Source organism: Myotis nattereri (assembly GCF_964212035.1).
Source record: "Myotis nattereri genome assembly, chromosome: 2".
Classification (NCBI taxonomy): domain Eukaryota; kingdom Metazoa; phylum Chordata; class Mammalia; order Chiroptera; family Vespertilionidae; genus Myotis; species Myotis nattereri.
In genome coordinates, this window is record NC_138076.1 from 192,357,143 (window position 1) to 192,370,786 (window position 13,644).

General features: G+C 41.9%; 1 protein-coding gene across 1 annotated transcript in view; it reads left to right on the forward strand.

Annotated features, from left to right (window-relative positions):
* The window catches only part of LOC308513981 (NKG2-A/NKG2-B type II integral membrane protein-like), a gene marked incomplete at both ends in the record, with an annotated part of 94,287 nt that overhangs the window by 21,919 nt on the left and 58,724 nt on the right, over positions 1-13,644 (forward strand). The window contains 4 exons of the mRNA XM_081084020.1: positions 447-500; positions 1,025-1,176; positions 2,516-2,616; positions 2,929-3,023. Coding sequence (XP_080940146.1) covers positions 447-500; positions 1,025-1,176; positions 2,516-2,616; positions 2,929-3,023 — 402 coding nt within the window. The remainder of the gene's footprint in view (positions 1-446; positions 501-1,024; positions 1,177-2,515; positions 2,617-2,928; positions 3,024-13,644) is intronic.

Genomic DNA, 13,644 nt, shown 5'->3' on the forward strand with positions numbered 1-13,644 from the left:
CTGAATGCTTCTAAGCATTTCATAATACAGTATTACAGAATAGAATTATCATTTTAATGTATATATTTAGATAAATGTGCTATGCTGAATTGGTCAAATGCATAAAAAATAGAATGATTAGTAGAACAAATTTTACACATTTATAAATTCTGATTTCATAACTTAAGTACATAAAAATATAGGAATCCAAAAGACCCTACTGAGAAATGAAAATTAATTCTTGATATTGGGTAAGCCAATACTGTAAGAGATGGTAAAGCTTGTTCCCATAGGCTTTTACAATATTTTCCTTTAAATCTGTGTTACTTCATTTATTTTTTTAGTAAATCAATTTTGTTACAGATAATTCTCAGCATAGACAATATTTCAAAAAACTTCAAGCTGAAAACAAAATTATCATTTGTTTAGATTAATTACTTTTTAAACAATTAACTTAATTTTTTAAGGTACTGGTAAACTGGAGAAGAACAATTCATCCCTCAACACAAAGATCCTGAAAGGTACATAATAATTTTCAAAGTTTGATATTAGCAAAGTTTATATATATGTTGTCTCAGGCTAGGCAAAAATGATAATAGACTCTTTTGGGAGAACATAAATTATAAAATGAGCAATACATGTTCATAAATAATTATTATAAGAGAGTGTTCCTTCTGCTGCAACATTATGAAAAATCATCAATTTTAAATTGCCACATCCATTGTTGCTCTTTGGCTTAAATTTCCTACGGCTATAATATAATAAGAGACAAGTGATTTTACTGTTCTTACAAAGTAGTTTCAGTCATCGGCCTTTAGGACATGCACAGAGTGGATAATTTGTTTATGTGTTTGCTTTCTATGGGCACAGATATTAGGCGATATCTGGCAGACCCTTTCCTGTGACTTTGTTTTGTTTTATATGTACCAGCCAGTGAGGATGCATAGGTATATTATGTACCTATGTGTTTATACTTTGTAAGTGTGTAAGTTAGTTTTCAAAACTTCAAATTGCTATTGCATTATAATTTGTAATCTTTCTTTAGCATATCATTGTGAACTTTGTCCACTGGAATGGTTTACGTATTCCAACAACTGTTATTACATTAGCACTGAAAATAAAACATGGAATGAGAGTGTGCTGGCCTGTGCTTCTAAGAACTCTAATCTGCTTTACATAGATAATGAAGAAGAAATGGTAAGATGTTAAACGTTTCATATACTTTATTAAAGCCTTATTTCAGTCAATAGTATATTTGTAGAATTCACATTTTTATATATAGTTATAAATGTTTAAACTTTGTATAAAATTCCACTGTTTGATTTTATAATCTACACTAATTAGAGGGTAATATGCTAATTAGACGGGATAGACTGGACATCTTCCAGACGTCATTCCAGACGTTCTTCCTGACAAAGCCTGCGCCCGGGGGGAAGCTGCCCATGGTCCCGGGTGACTGTGGCCAGCCAGAGGAGGGAAGCCTGTGTCCCAGGTGCAGGGGCCAATGGCAGCGGTAGTTAGGGGTGATCAGGCAGGCAGGCAGAGTGGTTAAGGGAGATCAGGCAGGCAGGCAGAGTGGTCAGGGGAAATCAGGCAGGCACGCAGGTTAGTGGTTATGAGCCAGCGTTCCTGGGTTGTGAGAGGGATGTTCAACTGCCAGTGTAGGCCCAATCACTCTCCTAGGCTTGCCTGCTGTTGCTGCACAAGATTCCCTTTGTAACTAACACAGAGGAGGAATGGCTTCCTTGAGTCACACCCTATTTCTAGGTTGGGTATTGGAAACAATCAGGCCTAAGTTGCTTTCTTCTGTTGGGTGGGATATAAGATACCCTGTCGCTCTGTGTTCCCTAATCCTGGAGTACCAAACCTTTTACTCTTTCTCATTCCACCTTTCAGAGCTCTTCTTAACTCATGTCTTTCATTAATTAGTTCCAGAATTTATAGTTCTAATTAGCAGGGAAATGAGTCTCTGACACCTGGACCACTGGATTCCACCAACACACAAACAGGTCAATTTGGACTTTATCTGGTTAAACAAGGTTGTGAAACCCGAGAATCTTCTTTTTTTCTTTCATGTCATTTATTTTCTAAATTATGATCCCTTTTTAGAAAAAACCTGCTACCTGAGAAATAGAAGAAAATTACATTGATTTAGTCATGGTAACAAATACTTTAAGTATTTGGAAACTTATTTAAAACTTTGGTATGTTAGTTTTGTCAATGTGGTAACTACTAAATTACATGAATCAGAATTTTCCTTATTAAATTAAGAAGAAGAATGATACCATTAAACATAAATATTTGGGTTAATTTTAAATCAAATGTACAAACATTGCTGAAAGTTTTTGAAAATATGAAAAGTGACTTTAATATATCTTTAATAAAAAGTCTTAATATATCTTTATTGTTAGTTTAGGATCCAACAATCTTATTTTATTCTCAAAATTAAGGATCTTTTGAAAGAATACACTACTTGCCTTATAAAAATAATCTTTCATGATGATTATTTAAATAAAAATTCTTTATTTTGTGGTAGGAATTTCTGAGTTCCATATTACCTCCATCATGGATTGGAGTTTTTCGTAGCAGCAGTAATCATCCTTGGATGTTAATAAATGGTTCACCTTTCAAACTAAAGTAAGTAGTGTTTAAATGCTATATAAAAGGAAAATTAAAAAAAATAAAAACTCTCCAGAGTATTATTATTTTGTGTAAGTTGAATTATAAACATGAAGAATATTAGTCCAAGTTGATGAAAGGTTGATATAAATATTAAAGAATTACTATCTAATTTTCCTAATAACCAACTCTTACAAATATTCCATGAAAAATATCTTTACCCATTTTAAAAATGTTCTCTGATTGCAGTTACATGGAAAATATTATTTATTGTTTCATGGATTGGCCCCACACAATAACAACAAAATAACACATTTTTCTCCATTACAGAATAGAAGACTTATCATCTGGTAAAGGGGACTGTGTTCTGCTACACCTATATGGCCTCACAACATGGAGTTGTGAAGCTTCAAAAATATATAGCTGTAAGCATACGCTTTAGAGTTTGGATTCTGTTGGGTAACTTTATTTTTTCATGAAATCAAAAGAATATTAGGATTGCATATGTCTTCAAATGAATTATATCACTTGTTTGATAATGAAATAATTTTCTATAACAATTATTGGACAATAACATACACACCCAAAAGTGTAGATATTCATTGCTGTTAGTGTCTGACATGTTTTGATCAATGTTGTATTTGTGGCATTCAACATTTCTAAATGATCTTATGTTGTGTGAGTCACTTTATATGTGTTATCAAGAATAGGCCAACCCACAGAAGCAGAAGGTAGGTTAGTGGTTGCCAAAGGTTGAAGGGAGGTAGGTAACAAACGAATGCTAATCGGTGCACTGTTACTTTGCGGGGCTGGATACTTTCCAAATTTTGTTAGTAGTGATGGTTGCAAACTCTGTTGAATATACTAAAAATCGCTGACATGTATACTCTACATGGATGAATTTTTTTGCTTTGTAAATTAAACATCAATACAGCTGTTAAAAAACACTTGAGGTTATGTTAGGGACTGCATTTAAACCTTAAATAATTAATAAAGATGTAATTTTACAATATTGATTCTTTCAATCAATATCATGCTTTATCCCTCCATGATTAGGCTTTCTTTAATTTCCCTGTTTAATTTTTTTTTATATTGAAGTCAAAGAAATATGATTCTTCTATAGTTGTGATTTTGTAAATGATATACTTATTTTAAAATTTCTTTAGTAACTTTTGCTGCTTTAAACATATTGTAGTTGAGGTTTGCTATTGACTTTTGTGTTAATCCCATTATTTCAAATATACATTCTTCTGCATAGTATATATAGACAGTACTTTATTTCTTTTTCCCTGGTGCAATTTTTTTCTTTTCTTGACTTATCTTCACAGGCTGAAGTTTTATTTCCAATGTTGAATAGTAAGGACAGTAAAAGTGTTGAATGTGTCCTCTATTTTCGGGGAACACATTTAAATATTTCATCCTTAAGTATGAGATTTGTTTTAAAGTTTTTTCATCAGAACTTTCTCATATAAAAGCAATTCCATAATATTGCTATTATTCTAATATATTTTATAATGATATTACATTTTTATTATTTTTGTGTCAGTTGAAATGATAAATGTTTTCTCTGTATAATGTTTATGAAGTAAACTACCTTTATTTCTTTTAACTGTTAAATAAATCTTGAATTTCTGAAACAAAACCACAATGGTTAGTTTGTATTGTCCTTCTTCAAAATTCAGTGTATATATTACACTTATATTAAGCTGTTTTTCTTTCATTCAGGTTCACAAAGAGTTTAGAATGAATTTTTATTTGTTATGGACTTGACAGGTTTTTATTTATATCAAGGCTATATGAAAAGCATTCCTTTCTCTATTTCCTGGAAGCCTTTATATAAGAGTACTGTTATATTTTTAATGTTATTTTTCATTACTGATGCTGGAACCAAAAATGGGGGTGTTTTGAGTCCCATTTCTTGTCTCACAAAAATCAAAGAATGAAGTTGCAGACAATAAGGATTAATGGAACCAAAGTGTATTGGAAGAAGCCAGTCCTGGAAAAGGTGCAGCCAGGGTTCCAGGAGTAGGCCCATGTCTGGAGCTTCCTCTCCATGTTACAGTCGAGAGTAGTTTAGTATCGAAGCTAATGAAGCTCTATTAGTCCATGTGTGGAGGTCCATTATAATATTTAAAAAGCCAGGGGCCGTCATGACCTAAATGACCAGACCAACAACCGAACAGCAGGCTGCCAGCGGAGGGAGTTTCCTCCTAGCCCTGGCCTGGGTGCAGCAGCAGGGGGAGGGAGCTCTGGGCTCCAGCCAGGGCTTGGCAGAACTCTTGGTCTCACATGATTGGGGGCATTACCTGCCTTCAAACCAGACCCTGACAGGAGGCGGGAGGTAGCCCCATTTCTTACAGAATCAGCCATTGCACAGTTTGCTGTCAGTGGCCTGCCCTCCAAGAATCCCATCCCCCTGCACCCCGGACCCTGATCTGACACTGGCCTCCCATTTAAATTAATTGGAAGACAGTTTCCATGATGCCAGCATTTGCAATGACTATTAATAAATCACAAGGACAAACTCTAGACAGAGTAGGAATATTCCTACCTGAACCCGTTTTCACACGTGGTCAGTTATATGTTGCTTTTTCTCAAGTTCGAAGAGTGTGTGATGTTAAAGTTATAAATACTTCATCACAAGGCAAATTAGTCAAGCACTCTGAAAGAGTTTTCACTCTTAATGTGGTGTACAGGGAGATATTACAATAAGTTTAATCAATTTATTAGTCATTGTATCAGTGTTGTTTTTACATCATGTTTTTTTGTTTTTATGTCATGTCTTTGTTGTTGTTATAGCATGTGTGATTATTTATTAATAAACTTATGTATTATTTTCATATAAGTTTTACTAATTTTCTTTCATCTCTGACACTTCTACTATAGAGAAAGGGTAAATAGCAATATTAAAATATTTCCTCTAATTAATTCCCTTTTAATGTGCATGAATTTCGTGCACCAGGACACTAATACGGCCATAAGCCACGTGGTCATAGGGGATGCGCTCCCAGCAACAAGAGTGTCAGGTGCCCATTGTGCTCTAAGCTGGGGGCAAAGGGAAGGGAGCCTGCACTTTTTTTTATTTTTTGTATATATGTTTGCCTCACTGCCTTGTGATTGGGTATCTGCACGCTGTCTGTCTTAGTAATATCCATCCATTTTAAAGTTCATGCCTCTGGCTCGCACCCTTCCTTCCCACTCCAGTTAGGGTGTCTTAGTAACTCCACCTAGCTGGGTTCCTGGTTTCACTTCCTCCTCCCATGGTGCTGCCCCTATCTACCTAACTTTTTCTGTCTCAATGCCAGTGGAGCTTGAAGAATGCTTTTGTAGGAAAGTTCATAAAACGAACTCAATTCTTATACTACATGCTAGATATACTGAAGTTTCCATTTATTGCACTGCATTTTCATACTTTTAAAATTTAATGTAGATATTAAAATGTAATGTGGCTTTATTATCTACTTAGTATCTGTAAATAGGATGAGGCTATTCCCCTGTTTACTCTCTGAATGAAAATTAGGGTTTTGTTAGTTTTTTTCCAAATCTTATCAATTTTATAATTTTCAGTGAGAATAACTTTGACCTTGTTGATTCTCTCTACTCTGTTTATTCTTTTTCTTGTGTTTGATTTTTTTTGTGTTTTGCTATCTTTATTTGGATTTAATTTCTCATAATTATAGCTTTCCAATTTTTAGTTTCTTGAGATGCATGCTTGGATTTTTTTTTAATTTTATTTTTTTATTGTTGACACTAGTACAGATGTCCCGTTTTCCCCACCTTTGCCCACCTCCACCTAGCCCTCGCTCTCCCTCCACTTCCCTCTGGCTATCACCGTACTGCTGCCTGTGTCTGTGAGTTATATCTATATATTCTTTGGCTAATCCTTTCATCAAGTCCCTCCATGTGCCCTTTTTTATGACAGCTGACAATCAGAGGAGATGTGAGAGAGAAAGGAACCAGAAGAGATTAACCAAAAAACATATATGTACATATACATAGCCCATGGACACAGACAATAGTGTAAGGAAGGCCTGGGGTGGGGAGGAGGCTGTATGAAAGGGGAAAAGCAGGGAGAAAATGAGGGACAACTGTAATACTGTCAACAATAACTAAAATAATAATATACTTAGGAATACGTTTAACTAAGGAGGTGAAAGTTCTCTATGCAGAAAGCTACAAGATATTGATGAAAGAAATTGAAGGTACAAATAAATGGAAAGATATTCCATATTCATGTATTGGAAGAATTAATATTGTTAAATTGTGAATACTACCAAAAACCATCTATAGATTCAGTGCAGTCTCTATCAAGATTCCAATGGTAGGAAAAAAACACACTCCTACTTATATACAACCACAAAAGAGCAGTCAAAGAAATCTGAGAAAAAAGAACAAAGCAGAAGATATCACACTTCCTGATTTCAAGCTTACTATAAAGCCATAGATATCAAATACTGTCTGATCTCATAAGTAGTATCTGAAAACAACAACAAAATATTCATAGAAAAAGAAGTCAGATGTGTGGTTGCCAAAGGTGGGAGGTTGGAGGAGAGAGGTATTAAAGGAAGATTCTCAAAAGGCACAAAGTTCAGCTATTAGGCCAACAAGTAAGAAAGATGTAATGTACAACATGACTGTAGCTAACACTGCTGTAAGTGATGCAGTAGTTTCCGTGTCTGCTGGGGATACATTCAAGACTCTCAGTGGATGTCTGTAACCACGAATAGTACTGAACACAAAATATGCTATATTTTTTCTTATACAGTGGGGCCTTGACTTACGAGTTTAATTCGTTCCGTGAAGGAGCTCATAACTCAAATTACTCGTATGTCAAATTACTGTGACATTCGCTGCACCAACTAGCAGTGGGGTATCTGAAGCTGGCTCATAACACGAATTTTAGCTTGCAACTCAAAGCAAAAAATCCCCCGAGAGACCGCTCGTATCTTGAAAAATTCATTAGTTGGGATACTCATAAGTCAAGGCCCCACTGTATGTATTTTAGAGGCCCGGTGCACAAAATTTATTCACTTGTGCGAGAGTCCCTTAGCCTAACCTGCGCCCTCTCACAGTCCGGGAGCCCTGGGGTGATTTCAGTCAGACATCCTTAGCATTGCCACAGAGACGGGAGAGGCTCCCACCACTGCGGCTGTGCTAGCCAGCCATAAGCCTGGCTTCTGAAAGAGCAGTGCTCCTCTTTGTGGGAGCACACTGACCACCAGGAAGCAGTTCCTGCATTGAGTGTCTGCCCCCTGGTGGTCAGCATGCATCATAGTGACCGGTCATTCCACCATTCGGTCATTTGCATATTAGCCTTTTATTATGTAGGATTCGCTGCAGATGAGGCCCCCTGGAACCATTTGAAATGCAAAAAAATCACTGCCAACTCATTCTTGAATTGTCCCCACTTAAAATCAAATTGCCCCCCCATGTGGGGCATGTGCTGCACCTTGGGAACTACTGGGCTTGACACTTTTCCTCTCTGAGCTTCATTTTTGAATACATACACGTATACCATGGGAATTGTATTCTATTTTCTGCCTACCTCATGGGGTAGACATGAGGCGGTTCTGAGCTAATAAACCTATAAATGTTTCATCAAGTAAGTGATGTCTAAACGGGAAGGGATTGTTATTTCTAAGCTCACGGGTACCCTCGCAGGTAGCAGGTGCTGATTAGGGGAGGAGGGCATGATTGTTTCCTGGGACTGTAGCTATGGAAACTTTGCAGAGGTTTCCACAGGCCTTGTAGGGGTGGGCTCTGGCTAGCAGCCGTGTAGCAGTGGTCATCCCTGGAGGCGCTGGTGGGGGACGGGGCATAGGGGGGTGCTAGGACGGTGGCAAGGCCAAAGTGGTAGTAACTGTCAAACCTTCCTGCTTGTCACCATTCTTTAAATGTATGTGGCTGTTGCACAGCTGTACCTGCTCAGGGCGGGGCTCCAATCTCCTGGAGTAGAGTGGGGGCCGGGCCAGGGCAGAGCCAGACAGGCTAGGAGGGCAGGTTTAGCCAGCAACCCCAGCGTGGTTCAGCTGTGGAGATGGAGCTGCTGCTGTTGGGGGGAAGGATATGACCCTGGGGGCACTCAGGCCTGCCTCCATCTGGTTCTCAAGTTGTGGGGAGGAGAGGTGTGCCCGGCCTCAGTGGAGAGGGCCCGGCAGTGGTGGGCCACAGGCCTCAGGTGCCTTGGGAGCTCTGACTTGTGGTTGCCAGCATGCTATTGTTGTTTGTGCCCCTGGCGGGGGTGTCAGGGGAAGAGATTTAGAGTTGGAGGTGTGGCTGCAGCTACCCTGAGGCTGGGTCTTCTCCCTGTCTGGTCAGCCTCGCCATCCCCCCGGGGGTGCAGGGACTGGTGTAGGGTGTCCGTGCAGAAGGATTGGAAGAGCTCCCCTTGGCCGCTTCCTCTTCCATCTTTGCAGTCTGGCATTCTGTCAGGCACTTTCCTCCTACCTCTGGGAACTTGGCTTCAGCCTCACGCCCCTGCTGTGAGCGCAGCCTCCTGCTGGTCTGTCAATATGCAAATTGCTGTGACTCCCTTGGGACCAATTAGCATATTACCTCTCTCTCTCTCTCTTTCTCTCTCTCTCTCTCTCTCTTTTCTCTCTCTCTCTCTCTCTCTCTCTCTCTCTCTCTCTCTCTCTCTCTCTATATATATATATATATATATATATATATACATATATATATAGATAGATAGATAGATATACACCTATGATAAAGTTTAATGTGTGAATTAGCCACCGTGAGAAATTAACAATAATAACTAATAATAAAAGACAACAGTTATAACAATACATTGTAATAAAAGTTTTGTGAAAATGGTTTCTCTATCTCTCTAAATATCTTATAATACTGGAGGCCCAATGCACAGAATTCGTGCAAGGGGCTCGGCCCTTGCAGCCCAGGCTGCCTTGGCCCTCGCAGCCCTGGCTTTGTCTGGATGGTCATTAGGCTGTTCAGTCTAATTAGCATGTTAGCTCTTTATCACGTAGGAATGTAGCCACCTTCCTTTTTCTGATGATGATTTGAGATGATAAAATGCCTATGTAATAACATAAAATGAGGTGAATGATGTAGACACTGTGATATAACATTAGGCTACTGTTGACCTTCTGTCATACATCAGATGGAGGATCATCTGTTTAGGATGATTGCTAGATCATCAACTCATGACAATGTCAATGGTTGGATGTCAGGAACCTACCATGCTATTGGTTACAGATGGACAATTGAAGGGTATTTTATCGAATACTTTTTTTGGTGTGTGTGTGTGTGTGTGTGTGTGTGTGTGTGTGTGTGTGTGAATTATTTTACTTTATTGAGCATGCCAATATAATTATTCTGGTAATAAATTAATACATACACACACACACACAGAGACATATATAGTTACAAAAACATTCAGTGCTTTCTAAGAAAATGCACCTGAACATGTAAAGGATATGCAGAGTCATTTACACAGTTGACTTTATAATCTTCAAACTCAGAAGTGTGGTAACATAAAGTTACTGAAGAATGGAAACTCTTTCATGATTCAGATAGTTTTGAGTTTATATAGGTTTCAATGAGCACTTCAGCTCCTGCAGGTTAGGAAGCCTGAACTGACCATTTAAAAATCACCTGCTTCAGTATCCTAAGTGTAGAGATAAAGAATCTGCTGTCCTTGCAAAAGATTATAAAGCTAGTAAAAGACAGAACAGTGCTCAGAGGGGCTCCGGAAATGCCTGTTGTGTTAAATAAGGCACACATATCACACAGAACTCCAGTCATGTCTGAATGACTCTGGCTTTACTTCCTGCTTAACAGAAATTTAAATTAAATTCTGCCATGTTCTTTTAATAGTTAACAAATTTAGTAACTCAGTTGCTTTGGAAAATAATTGCTCCCAAGATTGCAGGTTGTCAGTTGATCACTGCCATTGATGCTTCTTTTCTCCTGAAACATCTGGACTCTGGTCACTTTTCTTCCTGGTCTTCTGTGCTCACAGGCCTGTATCAAAAGTCTCTGCTCTTGTTTGAAATTCATCATTAACCAAGGGAGCTAAAATCATTGATATTTACAAAGCCACCAACACTGCATATGGAGCAGTTTGTTTCTCTCTGTAGCTCATCTCTCACAGCCAGCATCTGCTCTGGTCATCTGAGCCATCACTGATTCCAAAGCAAGTGTGGATTACTTCTGGGGCATCAGTAATAAGATGCCTCAAACAGCAATGAGATGTCTCATCACATCAGACTATGCCATATAATCCTATCTAATAAAAGAGAAACATGGTAATTAGCTGTACCTCTGCTACCCTTCCCATTGGCTAATCAGGGTGATATGCAAATTAACTGCAGGCCAAGATGGCGGCCGGCAGCCAGGCAGCTTGAAGCGAATATGTGGCTTGCTTGCTTCAGTGACGGAGGACTCCAACGTTCCCCGCCTGCCTTGTGGGCCTCTGAGCTTGCAGTTTGAAACATTGTTCCAAATATAGAATCTAAAAAAACTCCAGAAACCTGCTTTCAGGCTGCCGGGATCTCAGAGCTGGAGTTGAAACAGTGTTTCGATTATAGAACCCAAACAAGCCAGATACCTGCTTTCAGCAGCCGAGCCTCAGAGCTAAAGGTGGCCCAGAATAAAAGAAAAAAGAAAGAAAGGAGCAGTTGGGAGCTTCAGTCACCCGCCAACCTGAAAACAGCCCTCAGCCCCTCACCCAGACTGGCCAGGCACCCCAGTGGGGACCTCTACCCGGAAGGGTGTGTGACCAGCTGCAAACAGCCATCATCCCCTCATCCACACTGGCCAGGCACCCCAGTGGGGACCCCCACCCTGATCCAGGACACCCTTCAGGGCAAACCAGCCGGCTCCCACCCGTGCACCAGGCCTCTATCCTATATAGTAAAAGGGTAATATGCCTCCCAGCACCGGGATCAGGGTGACAGGGGGCAGCGCCCAAACCCCCTGATTGCCCTGCGGCTCTGTGTGTGAAAGGGGGTGGGGCCACAACCTACCTATCCTCCCTGCTCTGTTCGTGACAGGGGAAGGTTCCCCAACACCCTGATCAGCCCTGCTCTGTGCCTGATGGGGGGAGCTCCCCAACCCCCTGATCGGCCCTGCTCTGTGTGTGACAGGGTGTGGCACCCCAACCCCCCCCCGCCCCCCCAAGGGCCCTGCTCGGTGTCTGACGGGGTAGAGCCATAACCTCCCCATTGGCCCTGCCCTGAGTGTGACAGTGGTGGCGCCCCAACCCCCTGATCGGCCCTGCTCTGTGGCTGATAGAGGGTGGCATCCCAACCCCCTGATCCGCCCTGCTCTGTGCATGACAGGGTACAGAGCCTCAACCCCGCGATTGGCCCTGCTCTGTGTGTGACAAGGGGCAGCGTCCCAACACCCTGATTGGCCCTGCTCTGTGCATGACAGGGGGTGGCGCCACAACCTCCCCATCGACCCTGCCTTGAGTGTAACAGGGGGCGATGCCCCAACTCCCCAATTGGCCCTACCCTGAGTGTTACTGAGGGTGGCATCGCAACCTCCCGATCCACCCTGCTTTGTGCATGACAGGGGGCGGTGCCCCAACTCCCCAATCAGCCCTGCTCTGAGCCCGACCAGGGGCTGCACCTAGGGATTGGGCCTGCCCTCTGCCACCCAGGAGCAGGCCTAAGCCAGCAGGTCATTATCTCCCGAGGGGTCCCAGACTGCGAGAGGGCACAGGCCGGGTTGAGGGACCCCTCCCTACCCCCCGAGTGCACAAATTTTTGTGCACCGGGCCTCTAGTATATATATAAAACCCTAATATGCAAATAGACCGAACAGTGGAACAACTGAACAAGCGGTCACTATGATGTGCGCTGACCACCAGTGGGCAAGTGTGGAATATGGTGGGCATTGGCAGCAGTCAGCCGAGTGCGGAACATGGCAGGCGTTGGCTGAGGCAGGAAGTTGGAGCAGGTGAGGAGGGTGCCAGGCCAAGGTGGGGTGCCAGTCACTGTCATTGGGGCAAGCCTCTGGTGGTTACTGAAAATTCTTTGATCCCATGGGTCATGGTCCTGCCAGGCACTCACACCTACTCCTGGTGCCAGCCCCACTTCCATCTGCTGCCAGCACCCAGCACTGGCCCCGAACACTCAGCACTGTCAGCGGGTGTGAATGGCAGCTGTTGGCCATGATCTCCCCTCAGGGCCTCTCCACCTCCCCATGCTCCTGAGGGGCAATCAGGGCCAGCAGCTGCTTCTTGCATCTGCTGCCAGTGACAGCTCCACTTGCACCCACTGCCAGCGCCTGACACTGCCCTGATCACCCCTGAGGGCTACTCCACCTCCTCTTGCTCCTGAGAGGCAATAAGGGCAGCAGCTGTGGCTCAACCCGCTGACAGTGCCAGCCGCACTTATACCCACTGCTGGTGCCAGCCCCAATTGCTCAGTGCTGTCAGCCCATGGGAGCAGCAGTGGTGGGAGTGGAGCTGCTGGTAGAGAGGGGACCAGGGGCCACATCAGGAGGGGCCAGGTGGGGGGCAGATGATGGGCCAAGACCCTCCCCTGTGCCCACCGCAGTCTCACGGCCCAGAGTTCCTTTCAAGGTGCACAAATTGGTGCACTGGCCCCTAGTGCTTTCTATAATGTACCAAGCACTTCCAGCACACATTTTTGGTAATTCATTTTGTGTCTCAGCTAATGGCCACACATATAACCTTGCTGCTGGCAGACAACAATAACAGCAACAACAACAAAAAGGCCAGTCATATGTTTTATTGATTTTTTAGAGAGGGAGAAAAAGAGAGAGGGAGAGAGAGAGACACACACACACACACACACACACACACACACAAACACACACACACCACAACAGTCCTCCCAAATGTGCCCCACCAGGGATTGTGGAACCTGCAACCTTTTAGTGTATAGGACATGCTCCAACCAACTGAGCCACCCGGCCAGGCCCATGTCATTTTTATAATAAGAGCAGCTAGGACAGGTTACTATGTCCTCCCCATTCTCCACATTTTTCTTGGTGATGCAGAAGTTATCACCACAAGAGCAGGGTAGAAATAGGTCTCCAGGTCCTCATCCT